This window comes from Nanorana parkeri, unplaced genomic scaffold (assembly GCF_000935625.1).
Source record: "Nanorana parkeri isolate BGI_ZX_2015 unplaced genomic scaffold, ASM93562v1 scaffold238, whole genome shotgun sequence".
Lineage (NCBI taxonomy): Eukaryota > Metazoa > Chordata > Amphibia > Anura > Dicroglossidae > Nanorana > Nanorana parkeri.
The window spans coordinates 560,916-586,481 of record NW_017306506.1 but is presented as its reverse complement, the minus strand read 5'-3'; the positions used below and the strand labels follow the sequence as shown (position 1 = coordinate 586,481).

Below are 25,566 nucleotides of genomic sequence, written 5' to 3'. Positions count from 1 at the left end.
TCATTCATATTTCAGCGTGAGCATTATCAGGCGACGTTAAGACGCTTTTTTCCATTTTTTTGGTGTATTTTTTAGGCGTTTTGCACTGGAGCATTTTGGTTTTTGCCAATGGAAAGCTAGTTACCAGCAGGAGGCTGTTCTCAGGTGTGATAAAATGTATGTCACATACGTCTATCGGTTGCTCCCATTGAAGTCTATTGGGCCAAAAAGGGGTAACTCTGCCTGAAAAAAAAAAGCTCATGTACTTTTTGGAGCTACAAGCAAAAAACACTCTGGTGCAAACACGGCACCACTGGAAATAATGGGATTCTTTATTTTGAGCGGTCACACTTTAGAAAAGGCACCACAAAGCGCTCATGTGTAAACGTGGGCTAATTTTGAGGTACGCCGCCTTGTCCATGAATGCTTTAGAAACATAGGGAGGGGATTGGGGAAGTCATCAAAACTGGGGCAGCTGTGCATGGCAACCAATCAGCTTCTGTCTTTCATTTTCGCACAAACTGAAGAGAGAAGCTGATAGGTTGCTATGGGCAATTGCTCGAGTTTTGATAAATTCCCTCCAGAGTGTAAAGACCAGCGTTATGTAAGCCATAAACACTGCGCAGGACAATATGTATGTTACACAACGGGCGGAGCGCAGCTTCCTTCCACCTTTATACACCAGAGCCAATCACGCTGAGAGAACCCAGCTGAGCACATAGTTCACATACAGGAGGCGGGAACTGGTTATATAGCGAGCTGACGTCACGTGCTCCCCTCAATGGGCGTGTCCAGGCTTTCCACCGATGGGTGTGTCCTGACCGGAATGCTGATAGATAGCGGTGTGTACGGAGAGGAGTCCACCAGCGCTCGACATGTCTCTGTACAGAAACACAGTGTGGTTCCTGAAAGGGCTCCGGGAATATACCAAGTAAGTGCCCGGGCAGAGAGTGTGCGGTCCCTGCATGGAATCCCTTCATCATACCCGGCCAGCATTGCCTATAGTAATCAAGTCCCAGCTGAGCTCTTCCAGTACGGGCTGAGGGTTGCCTCTAATGTATGACAGGCTGCAATGATGAGGGTATTGGGTCACATTGTCTGCAGCTTGGGACCTTTTGTCATGCGCTAAACTGTATGTCACATGCGTTTTTTGTTTACCACGATTGAAACCTATGTCCCTGTTCACACCTCTGTGACTTAATGTGCGTTTGTTGATGTATGACAGTGTGTGACATGCGTATTACTGTCAGGATCTGTTCACACCTATTTGTTAGGGAATCCTGCGTCAGGAACTTGTGTTCTCTGTTGGCTGCCATTCAAGTTAAAGGAGAATTATGAGGTGAGTGCTTTTCACTCATATTTTGAGCTGACCTGTGACAATGAGACTCACTGGTCGGCTCAGTAGATCGGGAAGTGAGCGAACACATACCGGCGTTCGCTCACCTCTCGATCTATCCCTGCAGAGAGCCATGACTGTCACTCACGGCTCCCTGCAGGGATTCCCCCTCCCCGTTACGATCCTCCAGCGCTGACTGGTGGAACGAACGGACGGGGGAGGGGGGTGGGTACAGCTGGCTCTGCCTCTAGATAGGCAGATCCAGACAGCATTGTCGGAATCCGTTCTGGCTGCGGCGTCTCAGTATACTGAGCTTAGGGTAACGGGAGGACGCTAGTTTGTGTCCTCCCGTTACCCTAAGGAGAACTATGGGGAAAAGCCCTGACCCCATAGTTCACCTTTAGGCCCCGTTCACATATAGCGAATTGTCGCGCGATTTCCGCCGCGATATCGCGCATTTTTGCCGCGCGATATCGCGAGAAGTCGCCGGCCAATGTTATTCAATGGAGCTGTCTTAACTCCATGTCGCGCGTCGCGGTCGCAAGTCGCTTCTACCGGACCCTTTTTTCGGCGGATTTTGCGCGATTTTACTTTTTTTCTATGGAGCCCGACGGGGAAGGTCGTGCTACCGTCGCTGGAACGTCGCCCCGAAAGTCGCGCTATCCCGGCCGTGCGGATCCGCTGCAAAAGGTATGTCGCTATATGTGAACGGGGCCTTAATGATCAGGTGACAGCAGCTGCACTTTAAATACCGGTATTCTGCTGAAATAGCCAACTTGTTGAGATCTACAACCGCATCACCTCTGGTGACTTGCCAGCAGGACGTTATTATTATTATTATATAGGATTTATATGGCGCCAACAGTTTGCGCAGCGCTTTACAATATAAGGAAGACATTACAGTTACAATACAAGACAAGATGGTAAGGAGGGCCCTGCCCCTGAGGGCTTACAATCTAAAAGAGGAGGGGGAAATGATACATGAGGAGGGAGCTGTGGGAATGAATTATGTGAGAATGTGAAGGTTCAGTGGTTAGGTTGAGGTGGGATTGAGGAGGTTGTAATGAGTTGGCGGTAGTGCACATGCACACTGGGCTGCACAACAAAAATCCTGTAACAGCCACCGGGTGGCACTCCACCGTGACATCATCGTGCATGTCATGTGCGGTTACCTGCCGGCGGCCATCTTGGTGATGGACGCCGGCAGAGAGAGAGGGGACGTTCACCCGGTGGGGTAAGGTATACCATCAGGTCCCCTCCTCTAGCTGTTGGGCTCTCGATCCATGACTGAGTGCCTGACTCTTCAGTGGGGGTGACACCAGAATGACTATTACCCCCCCTGCATCCCCCTTCATGACGCCACTGGGACTAAGTAGACACAGCAGCATGATGTAGATGTCCATGTGGCACCGATGTAAAAATTCTTGTCTTGCTCCGGCATGATATGGAATTCAGGAGCCAGTCTGACCAATCAAGAACCAGCAGGGTTGTTTTTTTTAGGAGTCCGTTCCGTTGACGACAACTAGAGAACCTCAAAAGTCAGGCGCCAGCTGTAATTTTTAAGGAGTATTGGCGACTTGGGATTTTAAGGAGTATTGGCGACTTGGGATTTGTCCAGCTCTGGTATAATCTGTTACTTAATGAGAGGGTGTTAAATGTTTGTAGACCAGTAAAAATGTGACCTGAGAACCCCCCCCCCCCCCCACCCACCCACACACACACACACACACACACACACACACACACACACACACACTTGTAGGCTAGAGATGAGATGAGAGGATACCCAATCTCTACTCTCTCTCTGGTTAGTTTTTTTTGGTGATATGAAAACATTTCTGGGACTGCTGGAAGGCTTGCAGCTGGAGGCTTGCTTAGGAGTGAGATACCGGCTGAGATATCTACAAGAAGTGGAAGCCTATGACCCAAAGAGAGGGAAAAACCTATGTCAGAATACCCAAACCTTGACTGCAGCTGATTGGCTGCTGTCTGTTAAGGTGCCCATACACCTGCTGATTATCGTGCGATAATCGCGGGTGATCCTGCGTTCGTACGATAATTGTCAGATGTATGGGCAGAGCGCGACCGCTTCTACTGTAAGGTCGCACGACTTTCGTCTTACGAGCACGCTGGAAAACCTGCCGAAAATCGTACGATTTTTGGAGGGTTGGTGGCGTGCTCGGAAGACAAATGCCACACTGCCCGCTCAGCACTGCAATCATAGGAAGCCCTCCCCTCAGCGGGTGTGCTTGCGATGATCGCAAGTACGATCTGACTGTCCAAGATAGGCAGATCGTACGACATTTTAATCACCTTACTACCAACGCACAACAAAAGTCGTGCGATGGTTGTAAAGTGTATGGCCAGCTTTAGGCCAAGAATTTTCGAAGTGGCCCCTTGGACAGAAGGTGATTGAAAGATTGAAGGGAGGGGTGAAGATGGGGTCACATACTGCTCGAATTTTGTCCAAGTCAGCAGGACTTGGTGAAGTTCTGGAAGTGTTTGGCCCGCTTTAGGCCTACATTTTTTTGTTGTAGGCCTACACCAAAAAAATGTTTTTGTTGTGTTCTAGGTAACATTTACAAATATTTGTGCCTAAGGCCCCATTCACACTAAGCCAGGCCTCAAAATTTCCACTCGCTCCCTCGCAATTGGCGAGTGAAAATTGAGTGGGGGCGAGTGGAATGTCATCCAGGGGGGGTGCCGCCGGCAGGGCCAGGGATAGGACACTACCGCCGCGGCGATTGCTCACTTCTGTTCCTTCTCCTGCTTGGCCGCTGCAACTACAGAGCGGCCAAGGAGGAGAAGAGAGAACAGAAGCGAGCGATCGCCGAGGCGGTAGTGTCCAGACTCAGTGGTGGATGCAGGAGTACATCCCCGCACAGCGGCCGGGACATACAGCTGTCACTGAGTTAACTGCGGTTCAGCGTAAAAAAACGGCACACTACAAGTACTATGCCGGTTTTTTACACTGAACAGCAGTAAACTCTGTGACAGCTGTATGTCCGGCTGCTGTGCGGGGATCATAGGCGTCACCTCCCCCCGTGTGCCCCCCTCCCCCGCTGATTCCTCATAAAAGTAGCTGCCAAGATCTCCTGTCACCTCTGCTGCTGCAAGTGACAAGCGACTGCTCCTCGGCAGCATGTACCTCGGCCCACCTCTGCTACAATTGGCTGGGAGGGACAGTGCAGCACTGTCATTGGCTGCCTGGGTACATTCAGCAGAGTGGTAAGGGACCTGCAGAGGAGGCACAACAAGGAGATATCGATGCCCCCCCACCACCACACGGAGAAGAATGCATGAGGACAGAGCACATCACCACTGTAAGTCCCTTTTCTATCTTACATTGCTGACCTCTGCGTCACCTTGCTGACCTCTGCACTCTGCGTCACCTTGCTGACCTCTGCAGTCTGTGTCACCTTGCTGATCCGGTCTGTAACTGCTGATCACTTCCAGCCCCTGGAAGTGATCTAGCGGCAGCTCAGCCACCAGAATCGCTTCCAGTGTAAAGCCGACCCCCGGCTTTACACAGCTGAACATATAGCCACCGGGAGTCTGTTTAGAGGGGCCTGCTGCCAGCGACGTATGCCTTATATTGCTGGCAGCAAAAGGGTTAAATGCTTCAAGCTTTCTGAAACCTCTGCAAATGCTTTGGAAAAGCTTGCTATATTAACTGCTCTTTTACAAGCTGAAGATTGTGTTCAACATAGAAAAGCTGGCTGCCACAAACTCCCCCAAAACACTTCAAGTCGTGCTAAACCCGCCAACGTTTACAATTCTGTCAAATTAATTTTAATGCAGCAATTTGTCAAATAAAATCATTCGGGTCACTTTTGACAGAGCAATCCTTTTCACATTGATCCTTAATTGTCTATAACAGAGGTGGATACGAGTCTGCAGCCAAGTACTTTGCGGCAGAAGATTTGCAAGTTGACGTTACAGGAAAATCCTATATGATCACCGGAGCAAATAGTGGGATCGGCAAAGCAGCGGCTCTGGCCATAGCGAAAAGAGGTAAGCTCAAGGAGAATCATGTCGTCATTCTGCTGCAGACAGCGGGAAGCATGTCCTCTGTCTCCTCTCTACCTGTTATCGTTCAGATTTTACATTCCAACATTCATGCACCCGCACAGGACAGATTTATCCAGGAAAAAAGGCTCCTGTTAGGGATTTATAGAATTAGGTCATCTTTGGGCCAGAATCTCCATCCAGGATGATGGTGTCAGTCCTCTGTGTAAAAGGGTATTGCCAGGGGTTGAACTGTGATCTCTTTGAGAGTTAATAAATAGCTGTAACTCTTACACCTTAGGCGGACATATTAATATGGAATGCTGAATCTAGTCTGTCCCGTCCAGGAGCCAGCCCCATTGGCAACAACTAAAGAACCTCAAAAGTTAAGCTCCAGGCATAATTTTTCAGAGCATTGACTACCTGGCTCCTGGGATTTGTCCAGTCCTGTTTTACAGTTGTACAGTGGTTGGCTTATACAGTATATATGCACCTGACTAGGGTAACTAAACATATAATGGGTTTGCTCTAGTGAAATCTGGAATTACAATTTTTGTTTCTGGTAAAATATGTGAGATGCAGGCAAAGGTCCAAAGCAGATTCAGGATTTCTCTAAAACCAGCAAATCTACCTTCTGGCTGTTTTTGGTGAATTTTATGAAATGAAGTAAATCTGCAGCAATGCCAAGAAGACCTTAGGGAAAAAATGGTAGTTTGAGATTTTGCCTGTCGGTAGTAATGTATGGTTACTTGATATATTGTTCACCTCTTCTAGGTGGTACTGTTCATCTAGTATGCAGAAACAAGGACAGAGCAGAAGAAGCACAAAAAGAGATCATTACAAACAGTGGGAATGAGGTAAGTGTTCTGTATTAATGATTCGCTCCTCGTATAACCTGCATTGCAGCTAAGATAGAATTAACCACTATAGGATCCAGCCTCGTAAAGCAAACCTGCGTATGGCTTTGGAAGCAATATTTGTAACCCTTAAAGTGGCACTAAACTCAAAAGTTAAATCTTAAACATGCATTCAAGTACCCTAGTAACAGAAATGTAGCTCATTTGTGTATCACTCGGCTGTACATCATCAAATCATCTCTAAATTGGTGCTGACACTGTCCTTCCTTCTGGAGGGTGGCTACTTTTGTTCCCCATGGTCCCAGTGTGTTGTAAAGTAGTCACCGCACCAATCTTGCTCCTGTGATGGACTACAATCTCTCAGCTTTTCTGTGATCCTACTAAAATTAGTTGGTTCCAGTATTCGGCAAAACAAATTAAGACTAAAGAATGTCGAGCTACTTAAGACTTCAGTTTGACATGAGGATTTAAAAGTAAGAGCAGCAAAGAGAGGGGAAACTACCATGGATTACAGTAAGGCACACATTACAGTATTGGTTTATGTTAAAAAAATCTGAGGGTTTAATGTCACTTTAAGCGTATACTATTATCAGACATGACCAAGATGGCTTCTGAATTTTAAAATTTTGGGAAAACTTGGGGCCTGTGTCAATGATCTGCAGGCTCTGTCAATGGGCAAATGCATTTTTTTTTTGATTGCGGGGAGTCATTGGCAGGTGTATTTGACCTCCCTCTAGGCTGCATCAACTGCTTCAAGCCGCTTTTGCATGTTGATTGACTTGTATTGGGAAGAGAAGCAGTTCTGACACAAACCTTATATACAGCTGACCCCAAGACCAGCAATTCTGGTCTGCGACTATTTAAAAAAAATATCTGAGCTCCTAATTGTCCACTCTGAGGACTTGTATTTTAAGGTTAATCAATACCTGGAACCCAGGGTAACGCACTACAATATGTTTCCAACTATTGTATTATGCGTCCAAACTTTGGTATTCAATTGGGAACAAAAGTCAATTAATGGAAGGCTCTTATAAATTTGGACCTTCCGTGCTGGTAATCTACCAATGAAACCTAGGGTTGTGTACCCAAGTTCAATAAAGTATGGGGTGGATGGGTGACGTCTTCTCATACTTCTATTTGCCATTCTGTTATCCTTGTGTCAGTTGGATACTGTAGCATTTTGGCCAATTGTCAAAGCTTTGTGTCTGCGCTGCTTTCTTCACTTTACATGCAAAATACAATACAAATCTATTCTAATAAAATATAATTCCATCCACCCATTGGAGAGATTTCCTCTGCCTTCCTGTCCTGGGGATCATAGAGAAAGTAAGGGGGGCACCTAGCAGGAGCACAGACAGCAGCAAAAGCACAACCGTTTTGTAACCCTTCTCTGTCTTCTATAGAACTACAAACAAGTTTTTGTTTTTTTTACCTTGTTTAGACTTTTAGAAACTGTCAGTTAGTCCTTTGTGGTCTTAATGTCTCTTTTTATTTTTCAGAGTGTCTTGGTACACCTGCTAGATATGTCTAATCCAAAGGAAATCTGGGAATTTGCTGAGAAGTTTAAGAATGAAAACAGACTCCATGTGCTGGTAGGTCTTTGTCCTCTCAAATAATGGTAGTTAAAGTGTATGTCAGGGCAACATAAACCCCCCCCCACACACACACACTTGCAGTACATCTCTGCGATACAAAAACATTTTCACATGTTTTATCCATTTCCTGGGAAATTGATCGCATTAGTCAGCTACAGGCAGGGGAAGCATTTCCTCAGTCTCTCTAACATTATATCATTCAAACTAGCTGTTTGTTGTACTTTTACACAGTCGATAATACAAAATCACCTGCACTCCATACAGCGTACAGACCTTGTTGAAAGGTTGGTGCTTGAAGTGACAACACGGATGGCGCCGTGTCAGATGCAGTCCATAATGGAAGTCACCAGCACTCGATGATACGTGCAAGAAGTAAAGCACTTTTTATTAGATTGTCACACAGCCAACGTTCCGGGGCCACGCAGGGTCCCTTCTGGGCGACCTAGGGACTGTCAGAAGAAGGGACCCTGCGTGGCCCCGAAACATTGGCTGTAGGACGCATGTGACAATTTACTAAAAAGTGCTTTACTTCTTGAACACATCAAGTGCTGGTGACTTCTATTATGTACTTCCACACACCTCACAAGGTCAGGCAGCAGAGGGTTCAGCTGTGTGAGAATGTTTGAATACATACAGCCAAGAACATGTAGACTACTGTGTGTCAGCAGTATGACCTGTGAGCTAACCCTAGATGGCTGAATGCATTTCATGCTGTCCTTCTGGGAAGAAAGGAAGATGAAGGCATTGCCAGGGAGAGTACTCTGATAAATTTGAGAAGTAATAGGTACTTGCACTTTACTGACAGCTAACAATCAGACATGCCATTCTATCCACAGATGATATGGGAGTGGCTTTATCACCGAAAGTTTACAGTTCTGGCCGTTCAGTTCTGAGATTTACATGGTACAGCATAACCCTTTATGGCGGGCCTGGAGACCTGATTTTTCTTCTGCCACGTTTAGGTGACACTTACAGGTCTTGTCCCTCTCCCAGCCTGTAACTGAACAGTGAAAGGAGAGGCAGCAGACTGATGAGCTCAGCTCTTATTCTGCCCTCTACTCCTATTAACATGCTCCTTGGCACATGAGCCCCTCAGCATGACTGATCATCTCCTTGCGCTGTTTCCCCCCTCCCAGTGTCTCGTACAGTGCAACGTAAGAGGCTGATACCAAGTCAGACTCAGGTACTCGCACTTCTTGCATTTAGAAAAAGTAAGTATAATGCATTAATGAGGACAGAGCTGCATGAATTGGCACCTTTTCTATTTGCTCAAAAGACATTTTAGACTAATCTGCTTTAAAGTGTCACAACTCTGGAGTTAAACGTTAAAAATGCATTGAAGTACCTTCAAGCATTCATCTCCTTTTCAATGTGTTTATTGTTGAAAGCCACATAAAGAAACCTGAGCATGACTCCCTATCCAGCTTTAGTCTCCATTCACACCTGGGCGTCAGCGTTACCGCGTGTAAAACACGTTTTTTAATGCACTTTCTCTCGCATGGTTTTTGCGCGTTTTGCACCTTTTTACTCGTGCAAGGCCTTGTTCACACCAAGCGCGTTCCAGGAGCAGCAGAGCAGTTACAGACTGGAGCAAAACTGCGTCCAATGTATTCTAATGGTATTTTTAGCTCCAGTTCACGTCGCAGCGTTCCGTTCCAGAGCATGTAAAAAAACTGCAGCAGGCCCTATTTTACCTGCTCTGGAACGCATGCAAACTCATCAAAAAATGCATGCAAACGCCCTGGAACGCACTGAAAGCAAAACTGCCCGGAGCGCATCAAAAACGCGTCACAACCCACTGCACTGCGTGTGCAGAAACTCATGCAGGTCTGCTCTGCATTTGGCGTGAACAAGGCCTTAGACTCGCATAGGCAAAGACGTGAGTTTTCTTGAGCAGATCAAAATGCATTGCTGTGAATAAGGAAACCAACGCAAACGTTTACAAAACGCGCATAGAAATTAGCAAAATACTTGTGTCACGCGTTTTAATGCGCTTCCATTGAAGCCTATGCAGCCAAACGTGCTGTAGTCTGTCCAAAAGAAGCTTGTGTACCTTTTCCAGCGTTCAGCGTTTTTACAGCTTGCAACAGAACTATCAGGTGTGAACAGGGGCCATAGAAATGAATGGGATTTCTTGTGTTGAGAGTTTTGTCGCACTTAGCTTTGAGCGTCAAAACGCCCAGGTGTGAACAGGGACTTACTGCTGTTACAATGCAACATCAAATTCTGGTCTGTCCAGATGTACAGGTGATCACATTGTATATTTTCTATGTAGCGAACATGCAACTACACTGTTTATATACGGTAGCTAGGGATGCACCAATAACGATACTGGTATAGGTGCCGATACTGAGTATGTGGGCACGTACTTCTACTCGCCCAAATGCCCCCGATGCTTTTCCCGATACCAGAACTTCCAGTATCAGGAAGCCGGGCGGTGGGTCATTACATGCTGCCCCGATTCCTGATTGGCCCGGGAAGTTGGTTCCATGCTCCGTTGTCATCTGGTGACGAGGGAGCGTGGAGATGGCTTCCAGGCTAATTAGGAAGCTGGGCGGGGAGTCGTGACATGCCGCCCAGCTTCCTTAATGGGACTTTCGGTATCGGCGAGTACCAGAAAAAAAATATCGGTACTTGATACCGAAAAACTGGGATCAGTGCATCCCTAATGTCTTCAGTTAAAGGGAACCTGTCTTGACCTCACAGCTGTGATTCCCATCCAGGGTTAGAATGGCCATGACACCTGTTCAGGAGCAGAGCACACCTCGGTGACGCACCTGCCCCAGGAACACTTCTGAGTGTTGGGCAATGGAGTTTTTTTTAATTACTGGATGAATGTCACAGGACTACATCAGTGCTGATTTGATAAATGAATGTAAGACATAATCCCATCAATGTGAGTGGAAGTTTTAACTCGTTCTATCGGATTTATAGTTTGTATATGTCCCATGGGTGCATCTATATTTACTCTTTACTAACTGACTGTGTTCTGCATTGCAGTGCTGCACATGTTTTACCATTTCTTACAATGCAAGTTAGGCTGCCAACCACCATCTAATTCCTTTGTCAATGGTATTTTATTCCAACAGTTGTTAACCAGACAGTCTAAGTGCTTGCAGTGAAATACAGGTCTTCTTTTAAAATCTAATCTAGAAATATCTATAACAGTGCAATCAAAACTTAAAATATGTGTTCACCAATACTACACTATGCTTTTTGTGTTTTCCTGAGAGGAAGTCCGCTTTTCAAAAGGAAAAAAATGTCCCTGCATATAATGTTTACGCCGAATATCCTGTTTTAGCAGTATCCCTTATATTGTTGTACCCCCACCCCCAGAACCCCTCCTGAACCATTGGGATATCCCTGACTGGGTCACACAGCCGCTTGTGAAAGGCCCTCTTCATTCATTTCTACAGAGTTTCCAGGTACAAGCTTGTACTTGGAAACTGTATAGGAATCAATGGAGAGTGGGAAGCACATGTACGGGCCCAATCTAGTCCTCTATATCACGCTGAATTGGGGATAGGTGAGAATGAAACTAGTAGAGGGGGCTGGTGGGGTTTATGATACAAGGCACAATTACACAAGAAAAGTGGCAATATTTATGAAGCGCACGCTGTTCTTTCTTTGTAGATAAACAATGCCGGGTGTATGGTGAATAAACGAGAATTAACAGATGATGGAATAGAGAAGAACTTTGCAACAAATGTCCTGGGTAGGTGACGCCTTCTATTAACTGATGCTTTTAAATGCTAAGAGAACCATTTTAGTCAAACGGAACATTATAGACCCTTTTGTCCACTTAGAGGAAGTAAAGGTATGAAAAAACTGCGGAGAAGAGACTCCTCTGGCTGCCTTTCAGCAATTTTTATTTTTTCTGTCCACTGAGCTGCACGTGTGTAACTCGGAGCACAGACCCGGCATGCTGAGATGAAGTAACTCCTGTATGCATGTGCAGGAGTTGCATCATCGGGACCCTGCCAAAAAAGTGGCTGAAGACTTGGAGGAAGATGGCGGCACCAGCGAGGGAGGAGCACAGTGCTGAAGAGGAATGCTTTGACAGGCAAGTCTGCCATAATGGGCTGCTTAGGGTAACGGGAGGACGCTAGTTTGTGTCCTCCCGTTACCCTAAGGAGAACCATGGGGAAAAACACTGACCCCATAGTTCTCCTTTAACAAGACTGTAGAAACAACAGAGATTATGTGCAATGTTTTGCAGTCAAGAGTCGTGAAAGATGAATTCTGGTTGGGTGCTGTGGGTTAGCATTGACTTGCACGTTTTTGTCAATTGATTGGATGTGATATGTCAAACGTGTATCAAAAGTACAAAGATCAATGCCATTTAATGCATACATTTTCCAAATGACTTGGTGTAACGGAAGCTTTTAAGTGAATCTGTGCTTTCCTCAAAGTAGCACACAGAGTAAAGGCCTGTGTTGATGGGCTATGAGCTTATATCAATGAGCTAATGGCATTTGGCTAATGACTTTTAGGTGCATCCAGGCTGCATTTGACATCCGTTTTAAGACTTCGCCCTCATTCACACGAGTAACAGCCGGCCCGTACAGATCCGTGCTGTGTGCACAGCCGTATTGTGCCGCTCCCGGGAAGGACAGGTGCTGCGTGTGATTTGTTCGCAGCAGCTTGTTCTCCTCTATGGGAGTGCGTTGCCGTACACTCACCCGAACTTCACGTCCACGTGAGTGTCGCAGATAGGATCCTGTCTGCGTCCGAGTAGGGACACCCACAACCACACGGACGTGCAGCTCGGGTGAGCGTACGACGGTGTACTCCCATAGAGAACAGGCTGCTGCGTACAAATCACACGCAGCACCTGTCCTTCCCGAGAACGCAGCACGGATCTGTACAGGCCGGCTGTTACTCGTGTGAATGAGGGCTTAAGATCATTCACAGTTCATTGACGGGTTCATTTGACTGCCTTCTAAGTTGCATCAAGCTTTTCCGAGCTGCTTTTGTATTGGCAGAGAAGCAGCCCTGGTGCAAACAAAAGTCTATGGACATAGAGCTTCTGCAACCTATACTAGGAGCTTATACTCTTTGTATCACTACATGGCATAAAAACAGCTAAAAATAAATTGTAAGACTATATTGCTGGAAAAGATGGTAACGGTATTCGTTAGTTTGTATGTAATGGTCTCCATATGGATAGTAACTCATAAGACGGGCTGAGAAATCTCTTCTTCCCATTGCAGAATACTGCAGATAAATAATTCCATTACCAGGTTGCTGTGGTTTCCGGACACTAACAATCTAATGAGCAGGATTCACCCAGACATGAACCTGGAGGTTTCTTAGATTCATAGCAAATTCATTTAGTGGCTGTGATGATAAGTCTTGTTTTGTGTCAGGATTCATTTCACTTTACCCAGCGGGAAATGATTTCTTCCCAAATGAGCCATAACTGATTTGACTTCAGTATATTTTGGGTCACTGCACTTTGCATGTTATTAAATGATCTTTCATTCTACATTTGGAATGATATTCATTACAGGGAACAAACCTCTTCTAAATCGAATACAAGCTGTGCGGTCATTTCCTGACATTGCATTACAGAAATGAACCATTATCAGCAGATACACGGGAGGATGTTTTCTGTGCAGACAAATGGCATATTGTGTTCAGTGATTGGAGAGATACAGTTTTCTATTTGTATGTGCTAATGAATGTTCTATTTTGACCCTGACTAATAGTACGGGAGCTAATTAATACTTATTGTACCCAAGAATAATACTATAATACATTGCAGCTTACCAGTCCTTTAGATGTGGCGGCTGCATTAGTTTTCATATGTTATTTGTTTTTCCCTTTTTATTGTCACCTGGTTATCCTGTCAGTAAGAGCTGCCTCCTTAGGCCAGGAAGTATTGTACCTAGTCTGCGTGCTCCCAGCTTGGAATTCAGAACCCCCTCCCCTCTTTTCCTCATCTCCACAGCATAGCGGGAGTGTTCTGTAGTCCAACTCGTGTAAACTGGACAGGACTGATAACCCTATGCTTGCTGGATTTCTGGCAGGATCAACAGGCACTTATGCAATAGATATATCAAATGTTTTCAATGGTAAAATTCGCAGACCAAATCGGAACAAATAAGAGAAGTTTATTTTTGGGGTTTACATATACGCTACCTAAAAACATCGCCCACTTCAGTGGCCCAGTACTATGACCTGTCCTATACTTAGATGCAACACATTCTGGTCATTTTGGCGCTCGGTGACCCTCAGGATCATCATGCATGAAAGTATCCATTTTATTATTATTTTATCCTCTTGTCCTACAAGACCAGTAAGATCGTGTGTGATAAACCTAACATTCAGGCCCCACTTTTCATGTCCAGGTAGCCGGTGTGGCATAAGTGACCGATGGAGCTGAAAATGAAAGCTGTGGCACCTCTAAACTAACTTTTTTTTTTTTTCCCTCAGGTACCTATATTCTGACTAGAGCATTGTTATCTGCACTGGAAAATGAAGAGGGGGCCAGGGTGGTAAGTATTTTGGGCATTTCTTGTGTCTGTGAATTAACAAAGAGTTGATTTTTAAAGGGATTGTCAATAAAGTAGACCTGTCATAAGAGAACTATGGGTGCTGCCATGTCTGGGCTTCTCTGGCTTCAGTATATCTGTCATAGACTCTGAACAGCATGCAGCAAATGAAAGTTGGAGAAATGTCAAATTCTTTATATCCATTGTTGTTCCTGGTCAGTGACCCCAGAAGATTTGGAACATCACTATAACTGCCAGGAAATTGGCATCCTCTGAAGGAGGGGTCAGACATGGCAGCCTATGGAGTTTTATTGGGACAGGTTACCTTTTATTTGCTTCCGTGATCTTCTCATTTCATGCTTCTCCGTGTCTCATTTATTTGATTAGGTACAGGGACACATCTTTCAGTTAAATAAATTCCGCAAATCTATTTATTTTAGGTTTTATTTTTTTAATTGAAAGTGCTAGAGGCTTTTAAGAACCATAGCAAAGCAAAATTGTGACCGAGCAACACTGGCAGACACATTACCATGACTTTGTTCATCCAGTACTGGTGAAGGCTTCAATAAAAGGGAACCTTCATGAAGCCAGTATAATCTGTATACACACAGCTAGATGATGCGCCATATACTACATCAGTGTATACAGCTGTGTCATCTGGGTTTTATAGTGTTAGTTCTAATTTCTAATAGCACAATATTCCACGCTCTGGACTGCTATAGATGGGAGAAAATATAAAGCTGCTGTGCGCAGAGCGTATTCACTCTTCAAAGATCTATAACATATTTTGCACAGCGCTATATATTTAATGTCCAAAATGTATGTGCAGAACCAAGTAATTCTCCATAACAAAGGAGACGCCTCTTGTTGGGCACCACAATAATCACACGAGTGGTAATATATAAAGTGCAGAATAAGTGCTTCTGTGAATTCTAAAAACTGATCATTCATCAATGTGTTCATTCAATTAGTAACTTATATGAAATGTTATAAGTGTGTGTTGCAATGCGAGATCATGATTTATTTATACACTTGATGCACTTTATATATGGCACAGACGTTTATATGAAATATATAAGTTATTGAATGAACACATTGATGAATGATCAGTTTTTAGAATTCACAGAAGCACTTATTCTGCACTTTATATATTACCACTCGTGTGATTATTGTGGTGCCCAACAAGAGGCGTCTCCTTTGTTATGGAGAATTACTTGGTTTTGCACATTTTGGGATGTTAAATATATAGCGCTGTGCAATATTTGATTTCTAATGTAGCTGATGTTGGTCCTAGCTTCTGGTTTGGGAAACCATTATGAAATGGCATTTTAGAGGAAAGCAAAATACAGACCAAAAGTAAGAACTAAAACTTAAACTACAGTAGGCATCCAAATGACTTTTTTGCTGGATTGTATTCCGCCATCACACCATTTGCAGCAGAGACAGATAAAAGGCAAACTGGAACCCTAGACAAGGTAGCAGCTTCTGCCCCCCTGCAGTGCTTCAGGTGACACTGACGTGGATTGCCGTATGTACAGAGAAACCTATCCTTTTTTAATTGTATATTCTGGCATGGCCCCCTCACCATCTGTCTACAAATGCATCCTCCCTTGGAAAGTGTCACGTGGGTGATGATTTTCACTATCTCTCTCCCCCCCGGGTTGAATTCTATAAAGATTTATATGTTGGGGTGGGTGGGAGGGCTCTAGTCTCCTCCATATGGTAGCTTGTGGATAATCCAGATCTGCTTTGCAGGATGTGACTGAAGCCTGTTCTGTAAAATTTAGCTACAAGTCCTGCCCAAGGGAAGGTTCACACCATTTTCTGGGACGCAGTGCACTGCTTTTTGCCGCATTCCAGCACTGTTTTTTGTAGCTCAAAACGGGCTTCCAGGTGCGTTCCAATGTGTTTCCATGCGTTCCAGACCAGACAAAATGAGACATGCAGTATTTTTCTGGTCTGGTCTAGAACAGACTGTGCTGTTGTGAACAGAGACCAGAAATAGCATAGGGATACAGTAGGATGCATTTTGAGTCTGGAAATGGTCTGGTCTGGAGATAATGTGGTGTGAATGGGCTCCAATAGGAGGGACTACGGGCTACCTGCGATCACCATTATTACTGCAAAGGCCCCCTCGTGCACCTATCTGATCTTGGGTGATCTTTCACTAAGGGTGTGTGTACCATATCCAGGCCGGCTCAGATGTGCTCATTGGGCAATCAGTGTGTACATTCTAGTTTCAGGGCCCTTAATGTGAGTAGCTGTCATCTTGCCATGCCTGACATTAGACCGGATCTCTATTACCCTAGTATTTGAGCAGCTTAGTGTGTCTTAAACAGTCACTGTTGTTGTTCTGATCTCCCACAAGGAATGTTTCCACAAGCCTCCAGTAAAATTCCTCATCCGCCGTTCCTCAGTGTGTGGAATGGATGTCAGAATCTGCAGTGTCTCAGTGTGACTGATTACTATTGTATGCTTCCAGGTCACGGTCTCCTCGGGTGGTATGCTGGTTCAGAAGCTGGACGTGTCGGACCTGCAGTTTGAGAAGGGCACGTTTGATGGAACAATGGTATACGCACAGAACAAGGTCTGTTCCCACCACCGTTACCTTTTTATTTCCCTGGATTTGTTTGACTTTATTGCTGCATAAAATGATTTGTTTGATCTGAAAAATGCCTTTGTTGGAAACTGGAGACGATTCTTTACCTGAAGACCGTATTCTACTGATTAGCAGGGATCCTTTTTGTCTAAAGGAGGAAATGATTTGTATACTTGTCAGGCTATGATTTTTATTTTTCTTAAAGAAGAAAACTTAAGTCCTGCAGTGGGGCTACCCCAGCACTGCAAGGGTCCAAAATAACAGATCTACTCACCCTAACCTCAGTCCTGCCAGGTTGCTAGACCAGTCCCTACAGCCCCTACACTGAGACGATGGAATGTCCCTCACATCCAGTGCACTGTATTGGATCTGGTAACTTATGGGTTCCTAGGCCACTGGAGAGGAGGGGGAGAAAGGCTGCAGCAGCCGGGTGGGACTGAGGTTTTGAGCGAGTATATTTTTGTTATTTAGACCCAAATGAGCACTTAACCCTTGCAGTGCAGGGGTAGCCCCACTGCAAGGGTTATGTTTTCTTCTGCCCAGAGTTCTTCTTTATACGCTTAGTCCACTTTTAGTACTATTTTTGAAAAAGGAATACATGCAGCAACATTCCTCTAATGATCGATGTGTATTTACTATGTTTTACAATGAAACCTGCAGAGCATTGCACCTGCTCTTGAAATGGTTTCCCCCACTGTTGGGTCGGTGCAGTGGAGGGTCACCGGCACGCTTTGCACATGTAAGGCAGATGGGACTTGTTGACAATAAATGACAATAACAGACCTGGATGGACACGGCTGTGCAGGTGGAGCCATGCTAATGTCAAACGAAGCTCCTCTGGGGGGGGAGGGGGGGGTGGTGCAGGATTTGGGGTGATGGTGTATGTGAGCAGGCTTTATATTCTACCCTAAATATAGGTGTGGCATGAAACATTGTATAAAATGTGGACTAGGCCTTTACAGTTCTTACAATCCGTTTTGTACACACTCCCTCAGATCTATATAAACTGAGTGGATCGGTATGGCTCATACTTTCTACATTTGTTTTTCCTAATTTTTACCTTTTAGCTGCTCACTAAGCAATTCCTTTGTTAGGAGCTCTGCATTGCACCCCTGATACAGCCCTTGTGTTGTGGTGGTGACGTTTCATAAAAGTGCTGAAAATGACATCAATGCAAATAATGAATTGAGTAGTATAACTATTTCCCAATACAACTTTATATATAAACTGAGGTCTTATTCACATTTCTATGTTTTTGTATAGAGGCAGCAAGTGATATTAACTGAACAGTGGGCCAAATCATACCCCAAGATCCACTTTTCTGTCATGCACCCAGGATGGGCAGACACACCAGGTAAATCACCGATATGTACCTATTTGCAGTAATTGGGCCAAACATGGGCACAGAGACTCCTATCAGCTTTGTTGACGTGCGTATATATACACTCTGATCAGCCATAACATTATGACCCCCTTTTGCTGCCAAAACAGCCCTGATCTGTTAACGCATGGACTCCACTAGACCTCTGAAGGTATGCTGTGGTATCTGGCACTAAGTCTTCAGTAGCAGATCCTTTCAGCCCTGTAATTTGTGAGGTGGGGCCTCTAAGGATCGGACTTGTTTTTCCAGCACATCCCACAGATGCTCGACTGGATTGAGATCTGGAGAATTTGGAGGCCAAGTCAACACCTCAAACTCGTTGTGTTCCTCAAACCATTCTTGAACCATTTTTTGCAGTGTGACAGGGTGCGTTATCCTGCTGAAAGAGGCCAAAGAATACCCTTTCCATGAAGGGGGTGTACTTGATCAGCAACAATGTTTTGGTAAGTGTCAGTGTAACATCCACATGAATGGCAGGACCCAAGGTTTCCTAGCAGAACATTGCCCAAAGCATTACACTGCCGCTGTCAAGATTGCCTTCTTCCCATAGTGAATCCTGGTGCCAACTCTTGCCCAGGTAACTGACACACATGCATCCGGCCAGCCACATGATGTAAAAGAAAATGTGATTCATCAGACCAGGCCACGTTCTTCCAATGCTCACGTGTCCATTGTAGGCCTTTTTGGCGGTGGATACGGGTCAGCATGGGCACCTTGACTGGTCTGGAGCTATACAGCCCCATACACAAAATGCAGTGCATTGTGTGCTCAGACACCTTTCTACTGGAACCAGCATTAACTTTTTTTAGCAATTTGGTTCACTGGTTTTCCTTCCTCGCTCTGACCCAGTCTAGTCATCACAATTTGGCTCTGGTCAAAGTTGCTCAAATCCTTAAACTTGCCTTGTTCACTTGCCTTGTTCACTTGTTGCCTAATATATCCCCCCACTTCCAAGCACCATTGTAACAAGGTAATCTATATTCATCTCGCCTCTCGGAGGTCATAATGTTATGTCTGATTGGTGTATATAAGCCCCCATCTATTTCTGTCACCAATATGGCCGCAGTCATACATGAAATCACTGTTCTTGTCTGTGCATGTCTGTCCTTTTAAGTCGAGCTTTATCTGACTTTTCTGTGAAGCTGTAAGGTCATCCATGCCGGACTTCCATGAGAAAATGAAGAACAGATTACGGACTGAAGAACAAGGAGCAGACACGGTGGCGTGGCTCGCTTTATCACCGTCCACAGTCAAACATCCAAGTGGACTCTTCTTCCAAGGTATAATCTTCACTTTCATTGCAGAACCTTAGAACATATTTAGTGTTATTACTGAGCGGCAGAACCTGAATCTGCACATCATTGCTCTACTCCCTCTATCCTCAGGTCAGTTTTAAAGTCAATTATTGGTTGGTTTGGGGGATGTGGAATTGTAACTTATAGTAACTCCAAATCTCAGGAACTGCGACGGGTGGTGGGATACATGGCTCAGAAACCTCTGTTGAGACTTAAAGAAGATGTAAACCAGGTCACTAAAATGTCATAAACCTTAAAGCCAAACTCTGGTATAGGCAAACATTGTCCAAATACAAAAGGCACGTGTATTCTTACTGGAATATTGGCTTGCTTTGAGTCCAGATCTGTGCAGTAATCCAGAGTGAGACTTTACCTCTGTGCAGGAACTTCCTGTAATAAAGACCGGTCACTGCTGCTAACTCTCTCCTTGTGCAGGGAAACTGGTCTGGTCTTCGCTCCTTCCTGTTATTTTCTGCTGGAAGCCTGTAGTGGATTGGGCCTGTTGGACCCCTCCCGCAGCTCTGCTCAAAGCACAAGCTATGTACAGCACAGTGATGTCACTGCTACTTTTAATAACTGGGTTTGGACAGGCATCAGGTGCAAACCAGATGGATTTATATCTTTTGTGGCTATTGAATAGATTTAACATTTCTGTGCCCAGAGTTCAACTTTAACATGTCAATTTCAAGAATTATTTTTAAATGTTCAGCTTTTAATAAGATAACTGGTGACTCTGACATGGAGGTCCTTGTTCAGGCAGTTCCAGTTATATATTGACAATATGCTTTGTCCCCCAGTTTTGTTTGTGTCAAGCCCTCACACAGGTTTCCAATGGAGACTACAAGTGGCTGTTTTGAAACCTGTCGGCACTAGACAGTGTCTGGGTGTCACCATCAGCCATAGATGGGAAGTGTCTGCAGGACATCAACAGTACTGAGATGCAACAGAGAATGGGGGGAAAAAAAGAGCAAAAAATGTCTATTTATAATGCGCAGTGCTGTACCAAACTGAATGTCCTTTGGTTGGGATTTACAGTTACTTTAATATTGAATTGTCCCAGCACACGGTATACTTTCTACTTTTGCATCCATATCTGGTACTCATGCAGTCAGCCTGACCCATCATTTACCTTCACAGTCGCCTCAGTCTACAAGAGAACTGCAGAAAGAACATTTGCATGATGGTGTATGTCATACTTTACATATAGAGAACATAAAGAATGGGATAAAAGATCAGCTGTAGCGCTCAATACTGTATGTTTTCTTTTAGATCGGAAACCTGTTTCTACCCATTTACCCCTGGCCAGCACACACTCCTCCTCCTCCGATGAAGAGAAACTTCTCCAGACTCTACAAGACATGGCACTGAAATTTGCTCCATCATCCAATCTGTAGACTGAGTAAACATTCCATTCTTGTCTATTAGGATGATGTCCAATGTTTGATGCTGTGAGCTTTCCAAGGAAGGAAGAAGAGGTTAATTCCTGACTTACAGTAACCCTATGGTATATGATGATCTGGCTATGTTTGTGCACTGATATTATGCAGGTTTGAGTGCCTATTGTCTAATGCATTACCTCTGTTTACTTATGATTTATTAATAATGGCTCCTGTGCATTAACAGTCCTCTCAGGACACATCCGTGGCAGGCTTTGGTGAGACAGCAATGTCCTGACACTCCAGTTGGTGTATAACACAACAGGTAGGATGGTGGGACTTTAAGTCTGCATTCATGAGATATGACGGATGATAGCGATTATTCTTATGTTCATGACTGGTATTTGGGAAGGAAACAAAGATACCATAGTGCCCAGTCATGATGTGACAAGTTTGATTGAGCAGGCTACATAAATGTGGTTGGACATGTGATTTTATACTGGACAAAGCGCCAATAATGAGATGAAAGATGTAAGAGCTTTGTATTTCCATATTGAAATAAATGAAGATTTTCAGCCATTTCATTGTAATCATTCTTCCTACAACTTACACGTGCCTGCTGACAGAAATTGACCAGCATACATCTTAGGGGTGGAAATACAGGCTGACCTGGAGCAAGAGTTCAACTTATTTCAGTTGACGACAATCCGCCTATATAGAACCTGCGTTCACCAAGCTTACAGTTCAATAACGGGTAGTATTACTAGAGAAGGAAGTGCTAGCAAAGGGTGAAGTTTGTCCACTTCTCCTGCCGTCTCCAATCTAGGACAACATAACTGAACTGGAAAGTGAGCTGAATGGGAGAATTATTCCAGTTTAGATATGTTGTCCTAGGTGTTCACTTCTCCTGCCTTCTCCAAACTCTTCACCCTTTTCTGAATAACCCTGTAATATGTTTTCCGTAACGTTATTAGACTGCTCCTCAAAGTTTTTTTTAAGGTGTTGTGAAAGCAGGTCCCCTGAGGTACTTGTATCTACCTTTTTAGCTAGGTATGTCCTAGAAGATTCTGAACCAGGAAGGATGTTATATGGTACCTGTATATAGTGTGTGCCATGACTACAGGTAAAATGTGGTAATTCCCATTAGATGCCGTTGACACTTTAAGACTCTGAAAGTATAAAGAAACTAGTGACTGACTGGCCTGCCATTGAAAGGAGAGGACATCTGTACCTGAACTGAATTGCAGTTTGTGAGTGTTGTGCATTTCTTTTATTGAAGGACAGTTGTTAGCCGGAAGAAGCACGGTGTGGTGCTGGCCTAGCTTCTATGGAGATGTGCAGCGCAGTGTAATAATGAAAACTATTCATCTGATCCCTACCTGTTGCTGCACTTTAGTAGAACTACTTTCTTTTTTTCATTGTTTAGTTGTGAAAGACAAACTCCTGGATATCTGTAGAAACATTTTGTCTACACCCTTGATGTTGCTTATGTCAGATATTTGTTGATCTAGTGCCATGTTACTTGGTATCTACAATAGGACTTATTGAGTAAAACAATGCAGCAAGCAAATTAAAAAAGCCGGGTATACACGTATCCGATTTCAGCCGGTTTCTAACTAACCGGCTGAAATTCGCAGTGTAGGTGCCGCTGTCTGTACCCCTCAATCAGCTGAAAGGAGCAGGTTGGAAAAATTCTCAGTCAAAGGAAGCTTAAAGCCAATCAGCTGCAGGCTCTGTTTTAGGTATTACAAAGGAAACAGTGGAGGATTCATCCTCCAACGCTCATAAGCGCTAATGAAGGATTCTGATATTTGTTTGTTTTGTTCATGAATAGAGATAGATGTGATCCAAGCTGGACAACGGCTCCAGTCGCATTACTTGCCGCTCTTCACTATCGTCCAATTACAAAAGGGCTTATATGTATATTTTCTCTTTTAAAGAATACAAGACATTCTGATTGGAGGAGAATGAGTGTGTGAAATCACCTCATCCTCCAATCACAAAATGTCTGGTACTCAAGTAATCCAAGACTTTTTGTGATTGGACAATAGTGAAAAGGGGTGTGTGATGCAACTGGGGGGCTGTATAGCTCGGGGTCATATTTCTCTATCTTCGGTGCCTGGACGCGGAGTCGTTGTGTGCAGGAGACCGCATGCTGCAGGGTAAGATTTTTATACTTTGTGTACAGTATCATTAAAACATTGGGTGTTGTGTGGAGGGTGGCAGCACTCAGTGTGGTGTGTAAATTATAATTTGCCCGGAGTGTAGCTTTAAAGACACCTGAAGGTGCATGCACAGGGGCTGTTATGCTTGCTTTCCTACTTAGTGTATCACTGGCCTGCTACAAGCATGTAGTTGGTTAGAAAAGGCCAACACATGTTGAAGCAGCTGGCATGTGAAGTGCTTCCTTTTGGTCCATGTTGATTCCCTCAATTAACTTTTTATTACAACAATAACCTGGAAATCAGGACTGCACTATACAGTATATTTTCATACTAGAAAAATCTATAAGTCGCCATAGCTGACTATCCATAAATGATAGCTGACAGGCTCTGATACTGCGCCAATGGGCCCAGCTTTGAATCAATGCAGAATGCTCTGTCGCAGAATGCTCTGTCGCAGAATGCTCTGTCGCAGAATGCTCTGTCGCAGAATGCTCTGTCGCAGAATGCTCTGTCGCAGAATGCTCTGTCGCAGAATGCTCTGTCGCAGAATGCTCTGTCGCAGAATGCTCTGTCGCAGAATGCTCTGTCGCAGAATGCTCTGTCGCAGAATGCTCTGTCGCAGAATGCTCTGTCGCAGAATGCTCTGTCGCAGAATGCTCTGTCGCAGAATGCTCTGTCGCAGAATGCTCTGTCGCAGAATGCTCTGTCGCAGAATGCTCTGTCGCAGAATGCTCTGTCGCACGTAGGTTTTCTTGTAGAACAAATGCAACACTTTAGCTCTCAATGATCAGCTTGATTTGAATTAAATATCTTTTAATAAAGCAGCACACCTCCATGTAGCTCTTTTAGATGAATAAACATTCATTTTTGAGTGTAATGTTCCATTGGGCTGCATTCACACCTTTTTCTAATGCAGTGTTACTGCAACGCACATTACTTGGAATTGCGAGTTGTAGCACCCTTCCTTTTTGAATGAAGTGTTTGGGGTGCTATTTAAATTGAATGACACCTCCAACACACTAAGGCACTGTGAAAGAGCATGTTTTTCTTTTCTTGGTGGTTTGACACAATGCCAGTCTATTCATTGAAATAGGCTGCCCTAAAAGTAAAAACAAAAGTGCATTAAAGCAACACACCATGGCGGCTAGATGTAAATGGAGCCTTGCAGTCCTGTCACACAGGAACTTTGCCCGGAACTGGTTTCGAATAGCTGTCATCTCATACAAAGTCTGTACTGACAACAACATCTTCTCCATGAGGAATACAAATAAAGAATACACAAGACAAATTCTTTATCTGTAGTATTAAGAAACAATTTTACTTCTCATAAAATAAGCATGGAGAGAAATCAGAAAACATAAAAAATCAAGTACTTTTCTACTTAAAAGCGCAACAAGATTATTTCAGGGGTTACAAAGAACAAAATCTACAATCTGGTCCCTTGTCATCATCTAAGTATTTTGTAAACAAGGTTTAAACATAGCAGCAATAATGTAAGAAAGACAAACTTTGCGTTACCTGGATTTAGAAGATGTGACCTTGGATTCATCGCCCAAACATACAAGTAGTTCTAATATGATTCCCTTTATTTTAAATGATATCTGTATTAAACCACAGCCAACTGGAAATCACTGAGTGTGACATGGCCAATCCACCCAAAACATAATACTAATGCAAACCAACTAGCAAGTTCTACAAACTACCGCTTTCTAATATTTCTTGGAATAAAAATGGGAGGTGTGTACAGCTCAGTCCCAAACCTTCACTTATGTCTCCTGGTATTCCAACGCCTGATCCACACGCTGCTGTATTTTTGTTGAATAGCAATATGCTTTATTAATACCAGATATGTAAGACTGACATCTCTTCCCTTATTGGACATGAATGCACCCACTGACTCACCCATTGGGCTTAATCATGGGTCACGCTATAATTACACCCACGGGCGGCAATAAGGCTTTTTGCATTTCAGCAACAAAGAAAAAAAAATGTGACTTGGGGCTTAGGTGTCTGGCTGGAGCAGATTCTAGATAGCCTGTACGTCTGCAGCCAGTTGCTGTATTTGTTGGGCTGGCGCAATGTAATTTACACAGCAATCCTTTTTTTTCTTTTTTATATTGCAGAGAGCTGCAGCATGATTTTTTTTCTTGCACGGTTCAAAATTAAGCAGCCTTGATTAACATGAATAACGCTGACAACTTGCCTACCTAAATAAATCTTACATTTAGGTTAATAGAAGTCATTTGGTACACTATTTAAATAAAAACCTGTTCTGTTTATTATAGGCTGACAAGTGGACAGTTTTTACTTTATTCTGTATAACCCTCAGCAAGTATTAACTATAATTGTATCCAACAAATGCATCTACAGGCTGCATTGACATCCGCAAGGTGAAGGCATTTATTTTTCCTCAATGGAGCCTTTAGCTTGTATGTAATCACTATGTCATAGCAAAGATAGTGATCCCAATTGGGAACA

The 25,566-nt window shown here is 44.1% G+C and overlaps 2 protein-coding genes across 2 annotated transcripts in view; both read left to right on the top strand.

Moving 5' to 3' along the window:
- ATP7B (ATPase copper transporting beta) overlaps positions 1-6,896 on the top strand; it is a 59,943-nt gene extending 53,047 nt beyond the window's left edge. Inside the window, exons 23-24 of the mRNA XM_018556445.1 lie at positions 2,986-2,992; positions 6,887-6,896. The gene's annotated coding sequence lies outside the window, so the exon portion shown is untranslated. The remainder of the gene's footprint in view (positions 1-2,985; positions 2,993-6,886) is intronic.
- Positions 784-21,000, top strand: DHRS12 (dehydrogenase/reductase 12). The gene is made up of 10 exons (XM_018556464.1): positions 784-910; positions 5,196-5,329; positions 6,098-6,180; positions 7,680-7,772; positions 11,409-11,490; positions 14,214-14,275; positions 16,755-16,859; positions 18,135-18,225; positions 19,395-19,532; positions 20,817-21,000. The coding sequence occupies exons 1-10, from the start codon at positions 855-857 to the stop codon at positions 20,939-20,941; spliced, it is 969 nt and encodes a 322-aa protein (XP_018411966.1). The 5' UTR covers positions 784-854; the 3' UTR covers positions 20,942-21,000.
- The last annotated feature ends 4,566 nt before the right edge of the window (positions 21,001-25,566 follow it).

Excerpts from the sequence above, each read along its gene's own strand:
- DHRS12 (XM_018556464.1), top strand. The coding sequence starts at position 855 with ATGTCTCTGTACAGAAACACAGTGTGGTTCCTGAAAGGGCTCCGGGAA. Across the intron at positions 5,330-6,097 it reads TCTGGCCATAGCGAAAAGAG|GTGGTACTGTTCATCTAGTA; the intron begins GTAAGCTCAAGG and ends CACCTCTTCTAG. Across the intron at positions 19,533-20,816 it reads AAGTGGACTCTTCTTCCAAG|ATCGGAAACCTGTTTCTACC; the intron begins GTATAATCTTCA and ends GTTTTCTTTTAG.